General features: G+C 40.7%; 3 protein-coding genes across 3 annotated transcripts in view; 1 reads left to right on the top strand and 2 right to left on the bottom strand.

Annotated features, from left to right (window-relative positions):
* Positions 1 to 25,964, top strand: part of LOC145457428 (uncharacterized) — a 502,676-nt gene that overhangs the window by 97,867 nt on the left and 378,845 nt on the right. The window lies entirely within an intron of this gene.
* LOC145459484 (relaxin receptor 1-like) lies at positions 17,824 to 21,710 on the bottom strand. Its single transcript, XM_080338145.1, has 4 exons — positions 21,441 to 21,710; positions 20,597 to 21,374; positions 18,114 to 18,284; positions 17,824 to 18,056 (listed from the first exon to the last, which is right to left on the bottom strand). The coding sequence occupies exons 2-4, from the start codon at positions 20,679 to 20,681 to the stop codon at positions 17,959 to 17,961; spliced, it is 354 nt and encodes a 117-aa protein (XP_080194271.1). The 5' UTR covers positions 20,682 to 21,374; positions 21,441 to 21,710; the 3' UTR covers positions 17,824 to 17,958.
* LOC145459805 (follicle-stimulating hormone receptor-like) lies at positions 21,437 to 24,626 on the bottom strand. The gene is made up of 5 exons (XM_080338337.1): positions 24,542 to 24,626; positions 24,217 to 24,365; positions 23,973 to 24,154; positions 22,836 to 22,938; positions 21,437 to 21,526 (listed from the first exon to the last, which is right to left on the bottom strand). The coding sequence occupies exons 1-5, from the start codon at positions 24,582 to 24,584 to the stop codon at positions 21,437 to 21,439; spliced, it is 567 nt and encodes a 188-aa protein (XP_080194463.1). The 5' UTR covers positions 24,585 to 24,626.

Raw genomic sequence — 25,964 nt, 5'->3', positions numbered from 1 at the left:
TTGGAATATTTGGATGTGCTTTCCCGAGCTCTGCTGGATGCTTCAGATTGTGATACCATGTTTTGTTTAAACCACTAGGCTAGGGTTACCATATTTTTGTGAAGCAAATTCCGGACCCTCTTTAGCGCCCACTAGCGGATTTTAAAATGAGTTGTAACTCATTGACCGTCAATATGACGTCACACTGGAAAAGCATTGTTCATCGACTGTATACACTATACAGGAATGGAGTGGAACATAGGTCATGAATTGGGCCATCTGTAATGTGAGCTCTGGTGAGTGCTACTTGCTAGGGTCTGCAGTAGATTCCTCCACGCGCCGGATGAAATCATCTGGAGGGCCGTGTCTGGCCTGCCAGGATTGTGTTTGGCAGTCCTGCTATACTGTTAGGTCGGTGGGCTATCTGTATATGTGTTTTAATCAGATCTGAAACAACATTTTTCTCCCCACCCCCTTCCGCCCAAAAAAGCACTGATCTTGGGCCCACCATAGGATAGTCGATGTAACTTGTTGGGCACTTACTATATACATTTGGCTGTTAAATTTTATGTATGAATTCTGCCAATAATATTGATTCTTCCATATATTAGGCTACTATAAAATGCACCAGCAGGTTGCACATCCGGTGATTTCCAGCATTCTATGGTCGCGACCTCATTTCCCACTTGAAAATGTTCCGTGGCAAAGCTCAACATCATCGCGATCCCCAGATAAAGGCGAACGACACCAAGATTTGGAACCACTATCTGTGATTGAAGCATCCAATCGGCCTTAACCAGCTCTAGGAATATACCATTAGCTTATCATTGCGATTACAATCAGACTTATTTCAGTAAATGATGGTTATTTATATCACTTTTGATTGCATTTTTTGGAGAGGGGGGTGCCTGCTGCCCATACTAATATCATTACACGTTGCATTAACTCGCGCGCGGCGAAGAACAATTTTGAATAGCATAAATCTGCTTGAAAATATAATATTGTTTATGTTGATTTACGAAAAACTTTTGAGCCTGCTTCAAGCCTTCAAAATTCCGGACATTTAGGCATATTTTAGAAATTCCTCCCGGACGCAGATTTTTCAGTGAAATTCCGGACATGTCCGGGAAATTCCGGACGTATGGCAACCCTACACTAGGCTCACTGCTTGGGCCCTTATACCAGTGTTGGGATGACTCAAGTCACGGCTCGACTCGAGTCAGACTCGAGTCCCCTTTTTCGTATGACTTGACTTGACTCGAGTCACTTTGCAGAAATGACTTGACTTGACTCGGCGTATCAGAAATGTGGATTGACGAATCAATGAAAATTTACGAGTCAAATTCAAGTAATCGGCCTCGATAAAAATCACTGTATCTTGCATATGTTCGAATTGTTCGCGAAACGCTGGTGTAACACGTGAGAGCGATCAACCATTGAATGACCATGCATTTCACTGAGCCTATATGCTTCATCACAAATATTTTGACCAGAAACGAAGTGATGGGAGCTTACAGGTTTAGTTGTCGTAAACTGCTAATAAAGTATCTTAATAACAAATATATAGCTCCGTTCTCTGTTCTTATTTTAACCAGTCCCTTTGTTTTATTTAAATCGAATTCGAATATAGTCTATATCAGTGATTCCCAATCGCGGCCCCGAGGGCCGCATGCGGCCCCAGATAACCTTCTTGCGGCCCCAAAAAATATATTAAGAAATCGATTTACGACAAAAAATAAAATTTATATATATAAAATACTCTTGCTTGGCTTGGCCTCTGTAGTTTTTAATTATAGAATTGCGGGAAAGTTGTGAGTATAGACTGCTAACATCACCTCACTGCTGTTTCAATGCAATGTGCCCTAACTTTCCAGTTGAACAAGCAGTAGCTATAGATATAAATAGGTATTGATAACTTTCAAAACCGGAGGAAAATCCTGCAAAAATGGTAAATTTTTTACTAAAAAAGAAAAAGAGACTCAACTCCCGGAAAATACAGTTTTTCTTTCACATTAACAGGTGGTTGACTGAAAAAAGGTGAACTTTCCGGCCCAGCTTCCGAAATAGCCGCCGTTGCGTTCCTACAGAGCTGACTTAATGTATATCAGTCGAATTCGGCGCTATATGTAACTAAAATCCTCAGAAAAGAAGACAAAATTTTAAATAAGAAGACATTTGGGCGTCCTCCGAGGTCACTTTAAAAAAAATCAAAAAAGAGGACAAATCATCTTAAAAGAGGACGTATGGTAACCCTATGATAACTAGATGTGCAACACTTGACTCACGGTTGAATACGCTGAGATGCATACTGCTTAGCCAGCTAAAAGCAGCATAATTGGTAGTCCTATAGTCAGGGCCGTAGCTGCCGCACCATGAACCCCCCAATTGAGGGGGGCCGAGCTCGAAGGTGCCCAATAATATTTCGTGAATTAGCATAAATTATAGAGTATTTTTGGAAAACTTATGCAACTTTTTCAAAAATTTTTCGCGCAAGTCGCGATTTCAATTCGCCACATATCTTGATTATTGGGTGCTCTTCCCCCAGAAAAAATACGCAAGATATATAGAAATGGGCATATCAGCGTTGGTCATGACCGCACAACAACGCACCAAGACATATAAAGTTTTAGGCCATGTAACATGTGACTCCAAGAAGTGTGTCAGAACGATCGGCAGCGAGAAAGCCTTGGCCGTAAAGGACGCTTCTATGCTGACCAAAAACTTCGTTATATATACAAAATACATATAGGTTTAATTGTCCATAAAGGCGCCTAAATGACTGGCATCGAATGTTCTTGTCTTTGCAATCTGAACCTCACAAGACAAATACCATCCCGCAGGAAAGAAAATTATATGCCAGTGAAGAAATACCAATATGAAATCGTGTGATCTTTCAGTTTAGTAGGTTTGGGCAATTCTAAATTTTTTGATATAGCAGACAGGAGGTCACGAAATAACATCATGTAAAGAAGTCATACCTAGGGGTCCGCCCGCCCGAAGATGTTTAATTTTACGGGGTCTGCAGTTTCAAAGACACCTCTCACTCAGCTCTACCGGTAAATCTGATTACGTGGGCAAAGATGACAACCATGCAATTCCCGATCTTATTCACCGATTTTATCATGAATTATCGAAATATTCGCGCGTCGCGCTGTCTCACTAGAGCAGTGGTCGGGAACCTATGGCTCGCGAGCCATATATGGCTCTTTTGGGCATAAGATATGGCTCTTTGTGAAATTTTAATTTTTGTGCCTAATTTATGAATATTACAGTAACTTGTTATTAAATCTGTATAATTATTCTTGTGACAATTTAAACATGTCTTTGAGAGGTTAATTCAGTGGCGTATTCAGAGTTAGGGGCACAGATCCCCTTTTCAAAATTCTCAAATTCCAGTTGATGTTGCGCCGGCGACCAATATCATTCCCGAATTCGATGTACCTGCCATGAAATCTTGGATTGCACAACGCGGCGGCGAGAAATGAACTGCCGTGGAAGTTCACAATTACAAATTCAAATTACCAACAACGGCATAGCTATCCACGTTCTTGATTGATAACGTAGCTCTGTAGTCGCTGTTAAAATGTAGGCGTGTGGCTCAACATTATGTTACCGCAGAATATTTTGAGAATTGAAAAGTCGAATCGGAATGAGTGCGACAATTACATTCGATTATAATCAGTTAATATAAATTCTATGATATTTACGATTAATTGCGCTATCACAGGTTAGGTATGGTCCGGCCGTGCCTCACCTCCCCTGTCACGCTTTATTTTCGAACAATAAATTGGCAAAATGCGTGATTTTGGTAGGAAAAATGTTCAAAATCTAGTAGACAGGGGATGCACTGCCCTACGTGCCTCCCCTGACCCCACCTCACGGACGCATCACGCATTACAGTGGGTATGTATACTGCTGTTATGGTGACCATGTTTGGATCCACCCGCGTATGTTGTCACGGGGCCTCGCATTTACGGATAGTATCAAGACGAACCTACGATCTCGTATCACTGATGAAACTCTCAAATTTTGTATGAAGCTTAACCTCAACAATTATCTACAAGCAGACTACAAAACCATCAGGAATACCATGTAACACCACCAAAAGACGCATTACCTGTAAAAAACGTGTAAAAAGTAGATTGTTACTTTTACTGGTGTCTACGTCTGTTGGAAATCTAAATGTTGATTGTCTTAAGCTTCAAAAATATCATATGCCTCTAAGTGCAATATAATTTAAAATATATAACTTGCAAAATATCCATGTAAATCAAGTTTCGTATACTCATTACTCATATAAGGCAACTAGCATGATAAGTCCGAGTTTTTACAGAGAAAATACGTTGCAAATGACGAATCCCACGTAGGTATTTCGAATTTGCGCTACCCTTACGTCACCATTTTTCAATTGTGACGTAAGAGTTGATTGACATGTATGGCTCTTTGGGAGTTGAAATGGGAAATATAGGGTCAATATGGCTCTTCGGGTGAAAAAAGTTCCCGACCACTGCACTAGAGAGTACAACTTTAATTTCGTGGTAAAAGCGAACAACGTGATGCGGGGTCAGTTTATCACCCTATGGGAGCCCGGGTCCTGACGAAGTGCTGTTACGTTCCTGCCAACGGGTATACCCCCGGAGATGTTTAATTACTACTGAGGGGGCTATACCTTTTCAAACACACCTCACTCAGCTCTACCGGTAAATCAGATTACGTGAACAGAGACAGGATGAAAATTGATAGCAATACATGCAATTCCCAATCAAATTGACCGATTCAGTCATGAAACTAAAAAAATTTCTCGCGCTTTGCGCGTTTAGGCAAGAAAAGCTGATTCACTCAACGGACACCCAATGCTGCAAATAAGTAGCGGTAAACAGTGTACAGTTTTGAAATCTCGCCAGGGCAATAAAACTACTCCGAAATAGCCATGATGACTGTTTGGGTCCGTTTCATAGCCGTAGTATTCATGCGGCCCCGACCGTACTATGAAATTCCAAATTTGGCCCTCACACCGAAAAAGTTTGGGAACCACTGGTCTAGATACTCGTCAGACATTGGTCTAGGCTCGAATGTATCACGTAAATATGTAGGTTGGTATTGTATTGGATCTTATTAATTCGTTTCTCCATTCCGTATTCTATATTTTTGCTCGTAAGTAGAAACTGAGGCTATGCAATTACTTACGTAGTTTAACAGTTCTTTGTATGTGTGAGCGATACAAACGCCTTCTTGCGTGCATATTTAGGAACTCTATATTCGCTCACCGGTTCAAAATCAATGACCACTCAATCTGAATTTCAAACAGCCAGCAAAATGCGATGACGTTATCATTCCTCATACTTCGAAAAGGCAACTTGACTTGAATTGTGACTTGACTCGTGACTTGACTTGACTTGACTTGACTTGACTTGACTTGACTTGACTCGACTCGACTCGACTCGACTCGACTCGACTCGACTTGACTTGACTTGACTTGACTTGACTTGACTTGACTTGACTTGACTTGACTCGAGTCACCTCCAAAAATCGAGTGACTTGACTTGACTCGAGTCACCTTCAGAAATCGATTGCCTTGACCTGACTAGACTCAAAATCTGCAGTGACTCGAAATGACTTGTGACTCGAAAGTAGTGACTTGATCCCAACACTGGCATATACGATGTATAATATAAGTCAGTAAAGACTAAACAAAGCCTCTTCATCCTCGCTATACCCAGCCATTCATTTTATCATAATGCGCTGGCGAAAAGGTACGAGTGCGTCTTACTTTCTGTTATGCTTGGATCTCTCAACATGTTCTGAGCTGATATGGGCGGACTTTATTAAGATTGGCCCGGGATCCCGATCCGGCCTTCGAGCAATGCTGAATAAATTACAAGCTCCTTGTAATATCCAACACATTTCTATCAAATGTAGAGCTTTTTATTAAAGGAAGGAAAGGAAACGACGTAGCTTATTTTTGTCCTTGATGTTTTTGCGGCTTATACACCGACTCATGATAGACATATACACGATCTGTGCATATGCATACCATGAGTGCATGATGTGCATATGCCGCTGGACAAGGAAGGTATAGCCTACAGATATAGCCTTGTACGGTTTTCTAAGTCTTGCACCACCCGTCCATGCTATGCCAGTAATCCATGAGCGCCAAGCGGGGAAGTCATGGATATTTCCTCGCAAATCATCCCTTATGACACCAAATATCGAACTTGCTCATTGGGGTTATGACTTGAAAAAAAAATTCCCTGTAGCAGGAATTAATGAACATTTTGGTATAAATTAATAGAATTATAATCATTTTGTTCAAATCGAAAAAAAGTCCCGCATAAACTCACTTTAATTTTCGACACTGGTCCAAATATAGAAAAAATTTACAATTCAACGGTATTCTTTGCTGCAAATTTAATCTTCAAATATCGGTCCTTTTGCACTTCTGGTAAAGTTCATCAATCAGTTTGACTTCCCGTTCTGTTATTATGTTAGTGCCACGGACATCTACGACGGACACATCCGACTTCCAATGGGGTTTTAAGGCACTTTGTCGCTGCAGGACATTCGAGCGCAAATATAGCAGCAAATAATCTTTGAAATATTCTAGAGCCCGACCGATATTGGATTTTGGGGTCGATACCGATAAAACCGATATCTCACACTTTGACCGATATCCCCAATACATTCAGTCGATATTCAAAAGAAGTTGGATATACGTAAGCACATTTTCAAAGCTCCAGAGTATTTATTTGAAAATCTTTACAGCCATTGTTATACTTGAACGAGAAATAATCTAGAAAGACTCCATCTGGACACCTGTAAAGTGTAAGCTATATATGAAGTTTAACAATATTCTCAGTCTATCGGTCAAAGATTATAGTTTTCTGACTTCCGGCCGCCATGTTGTGACGTCACAAAAATTGCAGATGATTTTTCACCTCCAATGGCGGATACCAATAATTCTTTCAAAGTATGATATCGTCTCGATATTATCGGCGAACCGATAATCGGTTGGGCTCTAGTATATTTCTTCTTTAGGCATCTGGTTGGAATACCAGGCTTCCTGACACGCATTTGCGATGAATAAGCATGATATCTTCAGAGTTACTCTCCATCTGGGGATTTTGAAGTACGCAATCATGGCCCTTATGAGTTCCATCTCGCATTGCGAAGAGATGAAAGTTTATGCCAATTGATTAGTGGTAATCTATTATTTTCTTCGAAAGAACGGCATGCTCTGCACAACTCATAGATAAACTTAAAACCACCCCTCCATCCTCGGTTTTCTAATATTTTCATCTGAAATTCTGGCCTGGTGGATTGTACCAAGTTTTCGTAGTGTTTTACCGCATCATCTCTAAATTTGTAGCTGAGAGTTGGATTTGATGAAGACGTTGGATTGAAGAACTCTGATATATGCTTAAAGAATCGATAATATGATGTTGGCAACCAAGATACTGTGGTTTATGAAAACCCTTGCTTATCATTGTATTTTGCAGTTTCGAAACAACGCCATTCCGCCGTTCAGTATCAACAGATGCTGTGTCACATATGATATATGACATTTTCAAATTTTCCTATACATCATATTCCTCTAATCGGTTTTCTAGACCGCTGAATATATCTTGAGTTGATCTACTTTGGCCTTATGGAGCACCCAGTTTGATTTGTGTCAGACAAATGGAAATTATACGATAGATAGGCTACAATCTACATCTAAAATCGAAATCAATAATTATTTAATAATTATTTAATTCTGACTGTAAACAAGAACACAATAGGATTAATTCAATCTGAGCAATCGCCATTTACCAGAATACTATTCTACATCTTCGCAATTGGAATTGTGTTAGTAAAATTAGTAAAATTCGAATCAGTCGATATACATATTATATAGTCTGTATCTACAAAAGAAAGCCTATCGTTCATACGGTGATAACTGGAAAAAATTTTGTGCGGGAGGTTTTTGTTTAAACCAGCGGTTCTCAACCTTTTTGGACATGCGCCCCCTTGGCGATGGACAAAACAATTGCGCCCCCTGCCCTGACCCCTATGTGTCGGAGGTTTCTCTGGGCTCCTCATTGCCGACCTCACTGCGGTTGCAGTGCATTGAAATACCCAGACCGAAAGTGAGCCGTGCTACAAGTCGGCAGCAAAGACCAAGACTGGGACGCACGGGTGCGAGAGAGAATGAGTGAGAGAATGAAGAAGTCGTCCACAACATTACCAAAGACGAAGATTTATGAACATTACAAAAATTCGTGTCGTGGTGCACGCACATAGCCTGGAAATGGCGAGAAGCGCCATTGTAGAAATGTCAATAATAATAATAATAATAACCTATGTTTAACTGTCCATATTCATTCCCGGTGAACTACGGACCATTCCGCTTTTCACAACAACCTATTGTACGTACCGAGATCGTGAATGGCAATACTGTGAATGGTTGCTGGGATAGCATATCGTCGCGAAAATTTTTCAGATTCACGAATGAATTCCGTAATTGAAAGTAGCAGTATCACATATTACTATCAAATATTTATCCTTTCTCAGCCCATGTGATCAGATTCAGCGGTAGCGCTGATGTAGGGAGTGCCGACTGGGCCAATTGGTATTAGTCCCTTTGTTGAATGCTTTTATTTCTTGACCATCCCCCCGCCCCCGCCCATCGGGATTGTCGATTGTATCGGTAGTGGAAATATATTGAAATTGCCCAAAAGTACCATAAACAATATTTTTCATGAGGAGCACACGATTCCGAGTCCGGCTTGGATTGAGAAGGGCGCTCCTATACTAAAATCGAAAATAAAGTCGTGTTAAATTGCGCGGAGCGCGAAGAAAGTTTCAAGAATAATTAAAATCTCTCAAAAATTCGGGAGTGAATTCGTAATTTCAATTTGCATGTCGACGGCCGCCACCACATACTAATTGAATTAGGTGTCGACGGCCGCACAAATTCCCCTCTACGACAGCATTCGGCCGTACGGCCGCAAGTTTCCCACCCCTGATCAAATAGTCTACATATGGTATATCCTGCGCCAAGTTTGAATCCGCATTCCAGTTGTTGAGTCTTTTACATTTCTGACAAATTTACCCGAACTTGTTTGAAAATAACAAAAAACATTGACAACAGGACATCAATTTATTTCAAGGTAGGTTGCAATGAGACTATAATCCTAATGCTGGTAGTGACTACAGAGAGCACGGCGTCGTTCTGTCCAGCCATGCTAAATGTGATCAGTTTTGGAATTGAATAAAATTGTGTTGATTTAGGGTAGCCTAATTGATGGCGAAACCGGGCAACCAATATTGCATCTAAGTCTGTCTTAGGCAGTGCAGTTCGCCGGCTATTAACAACAGCTATCTAGCGCACCGAGCTTCACGCTACTGCCAAAACTATGAAGTAATGAATGACTTACACGTGAGAATTGCTCTATATCTTCAAAGAATATAAAATATTTGCTCTAACAAAGTTGAAATTAGCCTATACTCAGACAGCTGGAGTTCGAATTAGGCAAACTTTCTTGAATACGAAATAAGTTCCATCTTCAACAATCGTCTATTCAGCATGATTGTGAAACACAATTTAAGTCACGATTTATAAAGACTTTGTGAATTTCTCGCCCCCCCCTGACAGCCTCCCGCGCGCACCAGGTTGAAAAAAACTGGTTTAAACAGTCTTTACAGTCTTTCAAAATTTTGAAATCAGGACACAAAAGTTCATCATTTGTGACTACAGGACGCGCAAAATTTTGATGCGACGTGATAACCTTCCTCCAACAATAATGCTGCGTTTTCACTCTCGTTACGATGGCAAGTCTGTGGCATCGACACCAACTACTGACAGGGTAGAAACCGCAGATATGCTTTCCTGGGATTTCACGAAAAATTTATGTGGAGAAAACATTTCTTCACATCTCTCACTGCGGTGGTTCACCATTTTTTCATGCCATGGCCTACAATCGTATCCGTGAGAAGCCGATCAGTGATTTATTCATGAGGCAGATTGGAAGAGCACTCGTTTACAGCTACATATCTTGTGTTCATCGCAACCTCAGCGACGTACTAACGCTGCGTTACTTACTAGAAGAAAGCCAGTATAAAATACCTCAACTTGTATCGCAGGTTCACGACTTGCGATTATAAATAGTGCAATATACAAAAATACCGTTGTAAGTTAGGTTAATACTGAATGTATAACGAAAATGTTTTATTTGAGAATTTGAACTCTTGAAAAACTTTATCAAAATCTTAATTGACAGATCGAAAACCATAGTATTGAAACAAAAGGTAAATCGGCCGTAAAGGAATATCTCGATGTTCTACAGCAAAATGTTGAAGTTCATTTCCCTGACTACGATTATTTGGATCTTAATTTTCTATTGTCGGTCGTGAAGCAGTTTGCGAAGAAGAAATTAAACTTACGCTACCTAACCGGTGATGTTATTGATCAGTTTAAAAACTATACGAAATTTTAGATGTCGCTTCTCAATATTCTTCTCAATAATAATTTACCGATTAGGTTTCGTATTTGAATAAATACAATCTCCGCATTTCCAATATCTCACAGCGTTGCTCATCTTTATTCCGATTTTTGTCGGTGTATTGCGCTATGTCGCATAAGTTTTGAGCAAACGATGCATAATCGGGTGTACCATTTCGAGAATGGTTGAAAAGCACCGAACTGGAGTACACAGTACACCGCGGCATGCATATACGATATCCAAACGGTCATGCGCATTGCAGCAGTCCCACACCCACATTCGTTGGTACTCGGGTGCAGTCGATTTGTGGCATTACATATCGTTGCCCAGCCCTGTTTTGAGTTGACCGATGCAGCGCACCGCAGGCCTACACTTAACGGACTCACGAAAAGTAATGCCTAGTACTGGCACGAATTATCCGTATTTCCATATAATCGACCAAAGCCAAATTTGCGACGATCGACGATGTTGGTGTGCATCACACATCTACGATTTTTCTATTTTGTCGGCAACAGTTCCGACAACTCCTGTGTACACAGGCTTTAAAATTACAGAAACGGTCGACGTCGCACGGCGGACACATATACTCTGACGACATATAGTTCAGATAACAGATATAACTACAACGAGCTAGTAAAAATCAGAACTTGCCAAAAGTCAGTGGCTTCCCAACATTTTCAGCTGGTGGCCCACTAGAAAAATTATAAAAATCTCACGGCACAGGCAGAGAAATATTGCTATAAAAACGATGAATGTGCCTCCTTATATTAACAGAACATATACAACAGAAACGAGGCTGCATTGCTGCCAAACATACCGGGATGTCGTCATTAATTCCAAGTATTACCTCTCGTTTTACAGCTTCTAATTTCATTCAATAAAGAAAAGTCATGGTTATTGGTCATATTGTCATGAGGATGCTGATGTTACCAAAATTTTTATTGTTTTTGCACCGATCATGGGATAAGATTTGGAAGAAGAGAGCCCAGAAGCATCCCATTTATTTTGTGAAAATCGACTTCTCTTTAAAAATAATAGGCATTTTCGAACATTATTAGCCAGTTCTTTTGTTGAAAGATTTATTTATTTATTACGATGCCCTAATTGCTTTCATTGAAGGATTTGCTTATTTATCTGCTGTTGAAGAAGTTCGAGCGCCGATAAGTCGCGTGTACTAGTCTTCAGTCCCTTTAGAAATATTTATACAGTTCTTTCCCAAAATATTCGTGGCACACCGGGGAGTCTGTGGCGGCACAGTAATGGGCCGTGTTGACAAACAGCTTGGAAATCACTGCCCTAAGTGATCACTAATTTAGCCAACCAAAATAAATGAAGTAACTAAATCGTGGATTTCCTCATTGCGAGCAGTTTTTGTGGCATAGATAAGTAGAGCTTTGGTGTGAAGCGCTATCGGGACAAGAGCACGGATGCCCTGTCGAGGTAGTTACAAGCAAAGACACAGAAACTACAGCGATATTTGCCGCAATTTCGTTACTTTCATTGCTCGTTGTCTATATAAAAGAACTTCAGTTAATATTTGTATAGCACAGAATTATACTTGGGAGCAATGCTCAAGTTTCCCTATATAACACAAACTACCCCTGTTAATTTGCACTTCCACGACGGTAAGCTAGGTAGCACATCAACTCTCCGAAGTATTCGAACGTTGCTAACATTGTTGTCTGATTCATACAAACATCAGTGTTCGTTATGCTGTGTAAAAATACATATGACGGAGGATACCATGACGGCATCGTTAAGGCAATTGACATGAAGTCAGTCATTATTACAACATCGAAACAGATGACGCATCTTCTGACCTTCTTCGAAATCGCCACGTCGTCACTTGCCATTCGGGCAGGGACACGTATCTTTTTTATGATATAAATTGGGTAGAGGAAGAGAAATAACAGAAAACATTGTCCACATAATAGGAATACGCCAGTGACGATAGGGAATATCTGAACTGTTCGTTCAGATGAATTTTCGTACTGCGATATTTCGGAACAACCATACCAAGGAACAACCGTGTTTGAAAAAGGGATCACGGCCATGTAAAATAATATGGAGACGGAGACTATCATATTCAATAGTACGAAATAGCTAAGGTACCTAATAAACTTAGGTACGAGTGGCCGTAAAATCGGGTTGGAATAGATAACATGTTGACGAAACCACAAAAAAGTGTAAACCGGAAATAATGCCAATCCTGTGAATACAGTGCTCACATCCGCCATCAATTCACAAGTTTCAGGATTAAGCTGGACGTGAAACATGGCAATGTCCACGAAAAGCTGAATCGAACCCAAAATCATAGTGAAACTGCATAGCATGTACAATCTGCCGTCGTTCGTATTCGTCTTAAATTTTCTTTTAGCTCTCCCGTAGGCCAACAAGTTTGATATTATCCAAAATGTCGCTACCAAAAGGATCAAATTTATTTCCTCCAGTTCTTCAGTTGGAAAGGTGCCCGCTGATGGGTATTGTGACACATTCGTTGCATTCATTTCAATGGAGGCTGTCGTTAACTCGTCGCCAAATACCACTTTTCTCGCGTTCCCTTACGCTGCCAGCAGCAATTGTCACTATATATAGAGATATTGGAATTCAAAGGTAAAAGCACGTATAGGAATTGTAAGCATTAGTGCAGGGGTTCTCAAAGGGTGGGCTATGGCCCACTGGCGAACCAAAGGAGTAATTTGAGGTGGGCCACAGAGCTCTTCAGAAAATTGTACAATTATTGAAAGTTTATTTATATTTGTTTTGTTTATATATTCGAAAATATATTCATATTATCGAATAATATGTAAGCTATATATAAAAGATTTCATCCGACTCTGATGATATGTAGTGACACGTATGGATTCACAATGTACAAGTCGAAATGGGAGGGGGAACGGCGGCTTTTGTCCCCCAGCTATACCAACCTACGACCAATAGCAACGATAATAATTTCAATTATATATAATAACCGGAAGTTGACGCTGAAGTAACACCAGCTATGACAATCTACGTCCAACAGCAACGAAAATAATTTCGATTATATAATAACTGGAAGTTATGCTAAAGTAGGCTAACCATATATTCCGGCAGTGTCATGCGTAGTATGCCTTTGAAAATGGTGTGCATTAAACTCTGACTGAAGTGCATTTGATGTAGATTTATGGTAGGCCTACGTCGGCAGGCCGTTGTGTTATTGTAACATAAAAATGGTCACAATTGCAATTTATTATCAATTATCAACTTCCTGTGAAAATATACGGCACTACCGCAATGAATCGTAATGGATTGAGGATTTAGCGTAGCACATAAATTTTGGAGTCAATCTGAAATGTCCGACCATGAAGTCATTGCACATAATGTAAGAGTAAGATGAATTGATTGTATCATTGGACTTAATGCTCTGACATCGCAAATTCAATAGGTAGGCCTACAAGACAGAATAATATTGATATTTTCGTAATCAGTACACAGCCGCTTTCCATTGATACCCGTTTTATCAAACTCTATGCTCGGCAAGCCGGTCTAAAAGGTCGTAAAATTGTATTTGGCCAGATCGAAAGTATTACATATATGCCATTAGGACACTATGCTTCTTTATCTGTCATTACGGCCAAACGTGAATTAATGACATATTGGAAAATGTAAATTGAAAATTCTATTGAATATCCCAACAGTTAAGTCTGGTATATGCTTCTAGTCAACATGACCGAATAGATTCCGATTTCAGACACATCTAGTCATTAAATCCTTATGCATAAAGTTAAGTTAATGACGCACAAAAATAAATTTAGAATAGGGTAATCGCGGATCCTTTCAGCGATCGTAACAGCTCAATTACTATATTTTAATGCGAGCATCGAACGTGAAGAGGAACCAAAATGGCGACACCGAATATTCGCGCGCCCACAGTTGTGTCACTGTTGGTAACATATAACGAGATCACCCGTCGAATATAATCACTGTGAATTCGAATCCAATATTCTGCAGGACATGACTATTCTTTGATTCCTTGAATCGTGGGATGCTAAATCCTCACACAAATCACGTGCAACTTCAACAGCACAAAATTTTCCTATACTCTAATAAGGTAAAGTAAACGGATGTGTAGCACGATCACCGGTTTGTATATGACTTGATCCGCCAATAAATAAAACTTTTCGGTCGCATGAACGCGGATATCACTGACTACAGTTATCTACGAAAGCAGGAAAAGAATGTCCTTATGGAATATATTCACATCTTATTTGTACAATGTGCTATCATGATCCATACCTTCGCATTTCATTCCATGGCTCAGCTGTTCTTGAAGATGTGAGCATGCACAACAAAAGCAAGCATTAACTCTTAAGCATTTGAGTTAAATTTAGTTTCAGGGTTTTAAGCTCATATGCTAAAGTGCTGCTTGCTCAACATTAGTTTTTCATTGTATCGCAGGGCAAATGTCGGTCAACTGCTCCATACTAAAATTCGATACTGAAAGTGCTGAATGCAACTGTCGCTTTGCATAGATCTGCAGACGCAGACAAATGTCCAATTCATATTTCGAAATGCAATTTCACTCTTCTAGTGAATAGCTATATTGTTTTCGACTATGTAGATTCGGATATGATAGTCGCATTGGGTTACTCTGTTACTGCGTTATAACACAGCTTCATGATATCTCTCTATATCGAGAAATCTATCATTATCTTGTTTAGAGTGGTCTTTCCTGCTCCCTGCGATGCAGCAACTGACAGAATGTTTAAATTCAATGGATTAAGATCAACGATGTTGTCACATATTTCACGAAGTGTCATTGAATAAATAATACAATGCAATCCCGAATGCCATTACACCGCGATTCCAATAAATCAGAAAAGGCAGACATCTGTCAAAGCCGAAGGTCCATATTTGTTTTTATGTTAGTACAAAGATCAGCCTCATATACATTGGACAATCACATAAAAAAACTGAAATTGAAATATCAGCTAAAGAGCCACAACGATCAGGCATAGATAGAGTCACATACAATGCATCTTATATAGTCAACCAACACTCCGTTTTAGAAGGATCGGATTTCAGATAGCCATACATGAGATGAAGGTGCTGACTACATGGTATGATGCGTCCTCCTTTTTCAAGTTTTTTAAAATGTCCTCCAAGGACGCCAAAATGTCCACCTTTTTGGCAATTCGTTCTCCTTTACAGCTGTTAGAGCTAAGATAGTGGATAGATTCGAGTGAAATGATCATAAATGACGCTAAATAGGAAATTCGTGGTTCGAACGAAAGTGACAATTTTTTTAAGTCAACCAACGTAAAGTGTGAAAGAGAAACTGTTCTTCGGGAGTTGAGGCGGAAAGTTTACCTTTTTCTAGTCAACCAACCAAAATGTTGGGAAAATTTATTATTTTTTTCGGATTTTACTCCAGTATTCAAGTCTGAAAATTTTGAAAAAGTGTCATCCTTTCCTAATTCCAAAATATGGTTACCATATAGCAGTGGTTCTCAACCTTGCCTCCAGCGCCCCCCAAGGGGCGCTGACGAATTTGAAGGGGGCGGAAACGCTCAGGGGGCGATATGGGGGACGCTGGGCTCAGGGGGGCGGTATGGGGGGGTGCTGGAGTAAAATGGCTTCGCAGCAGATGATGTGGTAGTAGGACATATCCTTAATGAGTATTCAGAGCGAATTAACACCGAAAATATCGTTATATATAGCCTACAAAAGACATATAGCTTTAATTGTCCATAGGCGCCTAAATGACTGGCACCGACTGTTCCTGTCTTGGCAATCTGAACCCCAGAAGACGAATTCCATCTGGCAGGGAAAAATAATATGCCAGTGAAGAAATACCAATTTGAAATCGTGTGCGTCTTTTAGTTTAGTACGATTGGACGACAGGGATATATAGAACTAGATATCCCCGTTGGGCGATATCCCGGTTGGGCGATTCTATATTTTTTCTGATATAGCAGACAGGAGGTCACGAAATAACATCATGCTACGAAGTCATATCAACGGGTCCGCCCGCCCGACTATGTTTAATTATTACTTACGGGCCCTACAGTTTCCAAGACACCTCACAATGTTCCCTCTACGTTTTGACGAGTCTGCGCACACTCACAAACTCACTGCGCAGACCCTTGAACAACAGTGCGTAACGACTAAAAAAAGGTCATAACTTCCGATTTGTTGTGCGCAACGTAGATTTTCTGTGCGCAGAGACCGTGTCGGCACTGCGCACGTGCGCAGCTTAGAGGGAACATTGCACCTCACTCAGCTCTACCGGTAAATCTGGTAACGTGAGCAGAGAGGACAAGAAATTGAAAGCAATATATATGCAATTCCCGATCTTATTGACCGATTTTTATCATGAATTATCGAAAAATTTCGCGCTTCGCACTGGCTCGCTAAACAGTACAGCTGATTTCGTGGCAAAAGCGAACAACGTGATGGGGGGCGGTCGGTTTATCACCCTTAGGGAGCCCAACACCCAAGTTTTTTCGGTGGGCGTGACGAAGTGTCGTTTCGTTCGTGCCAACGGGAATACGCCCTGAGATGTATAATTATTATTGAGGGGTCCTTTCTTTTCAATCACACATCACTCAGCTCTACCGGTAAATCTGTTTGCGTGAGCAGAGAGAGGATAAAAATTGATATCAATATATATGCAGTTCCCGATCATATTGACCAATTCAATCAATAATTATTGAAATTTTTCGCACTTCGCGCATCTAGGCGAGAATAGCTGGCTCAGTATATGCACACCCAATGTAGATGACTAGTATCAACAAATAGCGGATAGCCGAAGGGGGGTCTGGGGGCGAAGCCCCCCGGAAGTTTGATTTATCATCCTACGGGGGGCCCAAGACCAACGTTTTTTAGGAGGCTGACGAAGTGCTGTTACGGCCCTGGTAACGAATTAATTGTACCTACGGGCACGCCCGAATATGTTTAATATTAATTACCTGCCCTTTATTTTTCAATACAACAGCTCACTCAGCGCTACTGGTAAATCTGATTACGTGGGCTGAGAGGATAAAAAGTTTGTAGCGACATATGTTATTACCACCTATTCATTCATGCATTATAGAATATTTTGGCACCTGGGGCGTCCAGGTCTAGGCCACACAAACTTTACTGACCATCGAAATCACGCTACGGGGTTCTTGGGGCGAAGCCCTCAGAAGTTTGGTTTATCACGCTATGGGTGCGCAAGCCAGTCATTTTTAAGGGGGTTGATGAAGTGCTGTTACGCCCCTTCCTCTTACTCAATGTCTTTGTTACATTCCTTACAATATGAGGTTGAGGGGCGCTGGAGCACGATAATCTTTGAAAGGGGGCGCTGGAGGAAAAAAGGTTAAGAACCACTGCCCTATAGTGTTAACCCACTTTACAAAGAGAGCATCAGTTGTACATTTTGGGCGGAAATAACCTCGACTAAATTTATTAGACATATTTAATGCCGCTGGGTGCATCTACTGTCAAGAATATGGCTCTCATCCAGGATGAAATTTCACCATAGTCCCGACAATCCTTGAATATGGTGTCCTTTCGCTTCGCTTACAGCCATTTCCACCGTTTGCACTCGAGGTAAATTTGCTATCGTCGACTCTGTTGACATAAAATAATTAAGGCAGTATTCATAGATATACGCTTTCGCCTGCAGACCTCGCGCACTACTCAATCTACGAAATGATTGCCACAGCCAGATCACCATTCCTCGTCCTCGATTTGAAATGACGTCAGGAAGATCAGAGTACAGGAATGGATTAAGAGCGCTGTTTATTGGAAAAATTAGACGTCCCGATGGAAGATACGCGTCAGTCGGGATGTCTACACCTGAAATGATATGGAAGAATATGATACGAAATGCCGAATAGAAGGAAGATAGTTTATTTCCGTGTGCACCAACGATCTGTTTGGAGATGCGACAGAACAGAAGGGGTATCGAGTCAGTACCACTGCTTCCCTCTCCACACAATCCAAGTTTTACGATCAAGTATTGGCTTCGACCTGCTGGAAGTTGGTTGTAGCCACGATCTACCAAGCACCAAGATGGGCTTCCTACCATTACGCAATCTCGCTATAAACATATACTCTGTGTGAGGACAGTAACAGCACTTTGTCACCATCTTGCCCCCATAGGCTAATAAATCAAACTTCTGGGAAGAATCGAATACATAGCTGAATTCGATAAATGAAATTGGAACTGCATATATTACTGTCGAATTTTCAACTAATAGCCCATGTGCTGAGATCTATACCGTTAGTATGGACGGCATTGGTGTGTTTGTCAATGTAGCGCCCTTATTTCATACTTATGGATCTTCGAGCGGGCGCGTTGTTATCAATTACTTGGTAGTGTGTCGATGTTTATATTTCTTGACCGTCCGTCTGCTATATAGGCAAAATATTTCGTAATCGCTGATACGTATCAGACCTAAATTAGGGATGGTGTGAACTTGAGGTTCACGTTCGCGTTCTGTGTGCGAACCGCGGAAATTTAGAGGTTCGCGTTCACAGCAGAACTTTGGTAGGTTCTGCACTGTGAACCTTTTTCATATATATTACATTTTTCACTTCAATATGATATTTTCGGTTCGAATTTATTGCATTTCACCTGCGGGCCACTCTATGCGTGACGCTGGCAGCATAAAAATCAACACAAAACTAGCATGCACTTTAACAATCTCAAAGATTTTACTTGCTTTGTTACAAAAGTTGGCACGAAATATCTAGCATCCCGTTTGTGAATATTTAGTGACTCTCTGCTGTGAGCTTGACCAGCAATCACACAACTTCACGAGCGACATGCAGTACCTGTAGTCAGCGAATGATGCTTATTCATTATTCAACCAATCAATGAGATTGATAATGCCTTTTGACGTAATAAATTTAGCAGTCAATCTTGACTTCATATGTTTACTGTATCATTAAAACCAAATCCGTGCGATTGAGGTGTTGGCTACAGCTGTATCACTTGTGGGGTAGCCTATTATCGGCACCAAATATGGAAACATGTTCTACGCTCTGCCCAATATCAATGTAGCAATAGTCAGACGCCGAATACATTGTCCGGTCTGGCGAAGACTGTTAAGGCGTAAGCTTATATTCACTGGCAACTCCTCGTCGAAATTGTCGGCAAAGCGACGGATGATATTGATTTTATGGGAAAATCATATCATTTGACTGCCTCATTTGATGCATTTAGCTAGGTTTCAAACGCCAATATGTATTTAAGCATTGTGTCATTATGTGGCCCGAGTCATCGCTAGGTATTGTGTACATTACTATAGGCTATCACTTAACTGAAATGTAGCGTTGGAATTAGAAATATGACGTCACATGACGTCATGAGGTTCACGTTCGCGTTCACACAGAACCTTTCAAAAAGGTTCGCGTTCACACGAACCTGAACCTTTCAGAGGTTCACACCATCCCTACTAAATAACTTCTGCCATGCGACGCACACAACTCAAACAGGCATTTCTTCACCGGGCGCATTATTTTTCTCTACGGGTGGCATTTGTAAAGTGGGGGCTCGGATTGCCACGACAAGGCAATGGAAAGGCCATCCATTTAGGCGCCTATTGACAAGGGAAAATTCGACATGGATATATCGGTTTCCGTAAACATGAGGCGGTTATGTTTGGGTCAAGGATTCCTCGCCGGCAAGCTTTTTGGAAGCATACACTTCACATTCGTATGTTAGCCGAAACATCATTGTCAACGTCTTGGTGTGTCGTGGCGCGGTAATGACCGACGCCGAAATGCTTTTCTCTAAAAAATAATGCGTGTTCTGAGGGGGTATCGATATTGATATCATGACATCTAGCAAAAATAAATCGCGCGAATCGCGAAGAAAATTTGACTAAGTTCTAAAAATATATAAAATACTCCATCATTTATGTTAAATTACGAAATAATTTTGGGTTCCCTTCGACCTCGACAATTGCGGGTTTGGGGAGCGGCAGTTACGGTCCTGCTCTGTGGACGTATGCGAATACTCATATAGGGCGTCAATGTTATGTTAACGGCCAGCCTTTATACCGTTTCGTTCGATTTACGAATTGAACATGCAGCATACAATATTTGGTTTTCTTATTATCGTATCATTCATTATCATATCCCATCATCCCAAACAATTATACCTGCCAATATAAAGAATCCCATAATGCAGATTGGCATCCAGCACATAAAATCCGATACAAGAATCCTGGTAAGCTTGCTTTGCATTGCAGTACCTTGCTTATCTCTTTGTTTGCGCGTAGCCAGCGAGGCTAGGATTTTCTTGCTGTACGCCTTTCTGTAAATGTACAAAATAAAAGTTGTGTCTCTGAGAAATAGGTGAACTGAACACTTGTCAGCTGCATGCAACGAATTGAAAATCACTAAATCAACTCGAAGAATGAATGTGAATTGCTTTCCGTGTGGTAATATCAAATCAAATGACGATCCTTGCAAATAAAGACGCAAGTCAAAAATAAGGACCGATGTTAAAAATCTATATGTAGTTTCGTAATTGCAGTTTCAACACTAGCATTTTGTGAACTCCTTAAAAGTAACCCGCTGATCCCAATGCTTTCTTAGAACCCTGCTCTATATAGTCGAAACTGCACGGTAGACACCTCGTCCCCAATTGTAACGCTCCGATTTTGAACAAATGATGACATCATGACACTGCAACATGTCATCTGATATTGTTAATCATACCTGTACAATATGATGTAGCCCAAGAGCATACAAATAAATGCCCCGAAATTAGTCAGCAACAGAAGAAGGGAGTACGACCACGATCTGTATTGTCGCTCTGGAAATAGCGCCGGTAGGCAAACGGTATGACTCGAGTAGTATCCGAATTCGTGGACTGCCCTTATGCTCGGATTAATTTGAGCAACAAGTCTTCTCAGTTTGCTCCATCCTGTACCGCTGCAAACGTTGTTCTTGGAAGTTTGACTTCGATTCATTATTTGTGAAACGTTGCGGATTTGTTACCGGTCGTGCAGTTCCTGTATGTCGCTATCGTTCATCAGACCGAGCCAGTTTATCAAGTACTCCTTTTGCGTTTGATTCACCTTTGTCTTGAAAATGGCAATATTGTGGAATCTACAAACGTGATTTGTGGTCCTGGTATGCTGATATGATGATGTATTATTATCTATATCTGTGAACAAATCCAGTAAACCATAACCCAGCTTCAATGATAACATTGTTTAACAGCCAGCTTATGCTTCTGACATGACTGTGGCTAATCATGGCTAATTTTGGGTGGCAGGTCATGAATATCAACTTGAAACTTTCTCATTAGCTCTAATTATTGCCTAAATGTTGTGACCACGCACACACACTACCCCAGAGGTTCTCAACCTCGCGGCACCCTCTCTGAGGGACAAATAGTTCGCGGCACCCTATATCACTCCGAATAGCCTGAGTGGCGAGTACCGTAGTGGTACGATCCATGGGGTTACCATATTTGGAGATCTGGAAAAGCGGACACTTTCTACAAATCACGCAACTTATCAAATCGGACGAGAATGCCGGTAATTTTACAATTGTTACTGGAATACTGCTGCGTTGACTATAAAAGAAGGTCATTTGCATTTTCAAATCACCTCCTGGAAGACCAGCTGTAACGTTATTTTTCAGTCATCCTTGCCATCGCTGCCGTTCAAATCCAGATTCTTCGAGTCTCCCAAATAATACAGTGATATTGCAGTATGACATTAGGATCCGTTACTAGCTCACGTGACCGTGCCGGGATATTCATAGTTCAACTAGATTTCCCACTCTTTTCATGTGTAGGCTACTGTAATCGATTTGACGGGATATGCAGCTCCCACACACTGTTGACAATCACCTCACAATTTGGGATTACACAAAATATAGTTTACTTATATATTTTACCTCATAAAGTCAGTCAGATTACTTCAGTCTTAGGCAGTTTATTTCCGAAACCATCATGATGTGAATAAACCCAACCTACATTTCAATCTTTAAATAATACCATTGAAATTGCGTTAATAATTTCACATTGTTTACTGACTGATGTGTTTCGATATGGAAATTACTTACGATATATCCTGCAAAAAGTAATCTTCTAAAGAAGGTATCAACGGGGGTGGCGAGATAGCGCAGTGGTATAATCCGCGGCTGCAACACCAATGGGTGCGGGTTCGAGTCCGACCGAGGTCGACTTCCGAATTCCGACACCTAAGTGTTGGAGGTTTGCCTAGGCTCCTCCTCGCCACCTCATCCGCGTCAGCGGTGTCTTACAAAAAGCCTAGAGGTGGGCTGTGCTATAAGTCGGAAGTTACGGAAAATAAGAAGAATATCGGACTGATGTAAATAACCATAGTAGTCGACAAACACCATGAATACCCCAAAACAAACAAACAAACAAGGTATCAACGGTATCAGTCCAGCGAAAATTGAGATCAGCCAGGTGATCCCGACTGCCATGATTGCTCGCCTGTAGTGCGGCGTTGCATGTGGTCTGCAAGCAATATTATTCTCTTCGAATGGGATGACACATGCACATTTTTACAAATAAAAGAATGTCGAACGTCCCCAAATTATTGAACGAAGGCGAAATGTGGATAACTCCGTTATATACATCGAAACCGTTCACGAAAGAAAGCTGATTTCTAGGCTACTTAATAAGAATTAGTTCTTTATCTTTTTACTGTTCGTATGTTGGACGACGTGTTCTCTCATAATTACGAATATAGCTCGACTCAATTTTGTGAAATGGAGGTGTTTTTAATTTTCTGGAGGGGGCACTAACATTAAAATCAAGAATTCGAGTGACTATAAATCGCGTGAAGTGCTAAGAAAAATATCAAGTCAAGCAAATATTCTAAGAAATATTCTACTATATGGTCATTGGTCATATACAAAGATTTACGAAAAATGTGGCTGGCCATTGCTACAAAAACGCGTCGGAACTGATATTTTAGTATTCAACGTTCCAAATTTCTCGGTCAGGCTACCACCCTTGGGTTGGACTTGCAAGTTCACAATTAATTTTGTCCGGGTATTTTTTTGATATGACTAATTTCCCGAATTACCTCGCTGGCCACTGGTTGGCCGCCTCTGATATAGGCTAATAGTCAATATTATATGTCCATTATCGCATCATGACTTAAACCACGTATAAAATAAATTCCTTAAGCAACCCAATGCATATACACCATGCAGTTATGTGAGCGAAAATCATACTAATTCCAGGGGTCTCATCTAGAAGTCTGGTGGGATTACAAATGTCTTACTAAAAACAGGGTCAGAGTCGGATTAGTAAACTTACTGATTACAGTATCGGGCATAACTGTCATGAATATGGAAAATAGTGGCTGCGCAGTTGAATTGGCCTGGTATTCAAGTCAGAGCATATCTTACTATATTTTGTTTGGATCCAATCAGCAGATTACTAACAAATTGGATTGCCCAATTTCCCACGGCTGACAACGCAGCAGTATTTCACACCAACTTGCCGCCCTTATCTGGCGACACCAATGTATCTATTCAAACCTCATGACAGCATGCAGTCGATTTATCGTTATCAGAACCATTGTAAACACGGATTGCTCTGATCCGACGATTAATAGCGCGCCAAGCATTGAACAGGCGGTGCTTGCTCTCCATTCGACATCGACATCGCAGTATCTGCCTTCGAACACCGCGGCCTTGATGCATATGGAAATCGTGTATACCTGAGTATTTACCAGATACACTATTACGGTAAATGCATATAGTAGCTATATACGTATCCTACCCCAACAAGCAAATCAGCAACGGATAAACTCATTATGAGTAGTCTGTTGATGGTGGTATGCGATGAAGTGACAATTCGATCAGGGCTCTTCAACAGGCCATGTAAATTTGATCCAACTACGATTGTACATCGAAAAATGGCAGTAACACCTGCAAAGTAAACGGAGTAGAGTAGAGCATGAACATCATCTACATTAGACTTGAAACCTGTAAAATATTTCTGTCCCGAGCGATTTAAACTTGGTAAAGTCGACATATCGAGCCTCACTGAAATCCTCTTCCAGTCCAAATACCTCGAGCCCGGTCGATATTTCTAACTGACTTACTGAATATCCACACCAGAGGAAGGACTCCTGTGCTTTTAATCATGGACTTCTCGTCAGAAAATGCACTGTCAATGCATCCTGGCTGACATTCGAGAGAGAATTACCACTCATTTTCGCATGCAACGCTTTGCCTATCCGCATCCATGGAATGGATGCATACTGCATGGGCAAGATAAAAAAAAACATAACCACTTTTTTGACCTCTCCCCATTCAATACACCGCTCTCTCAGAATCACTTATACTGAAATTATTAAATGACACATTTTACGTTGAGGAAATATGCCAGAAATAATCCTCGTTATCTTGATTTACGAAATAATTCCCCTCCGAGCTCCCCTCCTCAATTTTGGGTATTGCGATGCGGTCGTCGTGGAGTTTAAACGGGCAACAAATTTCAGCGCTGATAATTTTGGGACCGGGAAAACCTCTTGCTACACATCTACTTTCCTCAAACGATGAATGCGTATATAATAAACTCTAATATGACAGATTATATCAGATTAGCTGTAAGCACATTCAACACAAAACATTCAACTGATATCGAGGATTCATCCGACTTTAACCAGCGCGTATGGTGCAAATCAGGTCAGCGACAGTTTCTGGTGCAACACCAACTAGAACAGATATAACCGAGCCAAGTACATCAAACCTTATGATGGTATATATCACATGGTTTACGTTTACCAATTTTTGCAAACCGGAGATATATTCGTAGCTCCATTTTTGGCATAGTCCATCAGAAGTATCGATATTAAACACCTACCATTCGATTTCAATGTGTTCAGGTTTTGACTATTGACGATCCAACGCTTTACTTGACGGTCCACCAAAGGTTTCGTGTCATCATAGTAAGCGTTGTCAAGTAGTTTATCCATAAAAAATCTTACTGTAATATGCAATTCTTACACTGTCTTCAGAGATAACCTTTTCGTCGTCGCAATGGAAATATAAGCATGGGCATCCAATTTCGCACCATTCAGCAATGTTGCACTTGGCATCCTGCAATGTATTGTATATGCGTTGTTGGCTACATCTTACAATTAAAATCATGGTCATTACTAAAGCTGGGCTACCTCAAACACATATATCAGTATAGTTTCCTTGGACATGCAAGTCTCATTCAGAGGGATTAATTTATTGTTAAATGGGGATAATGATTTCATATATCCACTGGTAACATTGTATTGTACGTACACTGGCAGAAATGGCTAAAGATGCCCACGGCTTAGTCAAAATGGGTCTCTGAAAGATTCCTCGTCCGCCTTCCATTTTTAGGTATTTTTGTAGGCTCTTTCTCATCATATTTCTCATTTCTCAATGATTTCTCCAACACATTCGACGAGTATGGTAATAACATGGACGAATGTGTTGGAGAAATCATTGAGAAATGAGAAATATGATGAGAAAGAGCCTACAAAAATA

Source organism: Botryllus schlosseri, chromosome 2, assembly GCF_051294905.1.
Source record: "Botryllus schlosseri isolate E-star chromosome 2, Bs_hap1, whole genome shotgun sequence".
NCBI lineage: Eukaryota > Metazoa > Chordata > Ascidiacea > Stolidobranchia > Styelidae > Botryllus > Botryllus schlosseri.
Note: the sequence above shows the minus strand (reverse complement) of the source record. Positions and strands in the feature narration are given on the sequence as shown.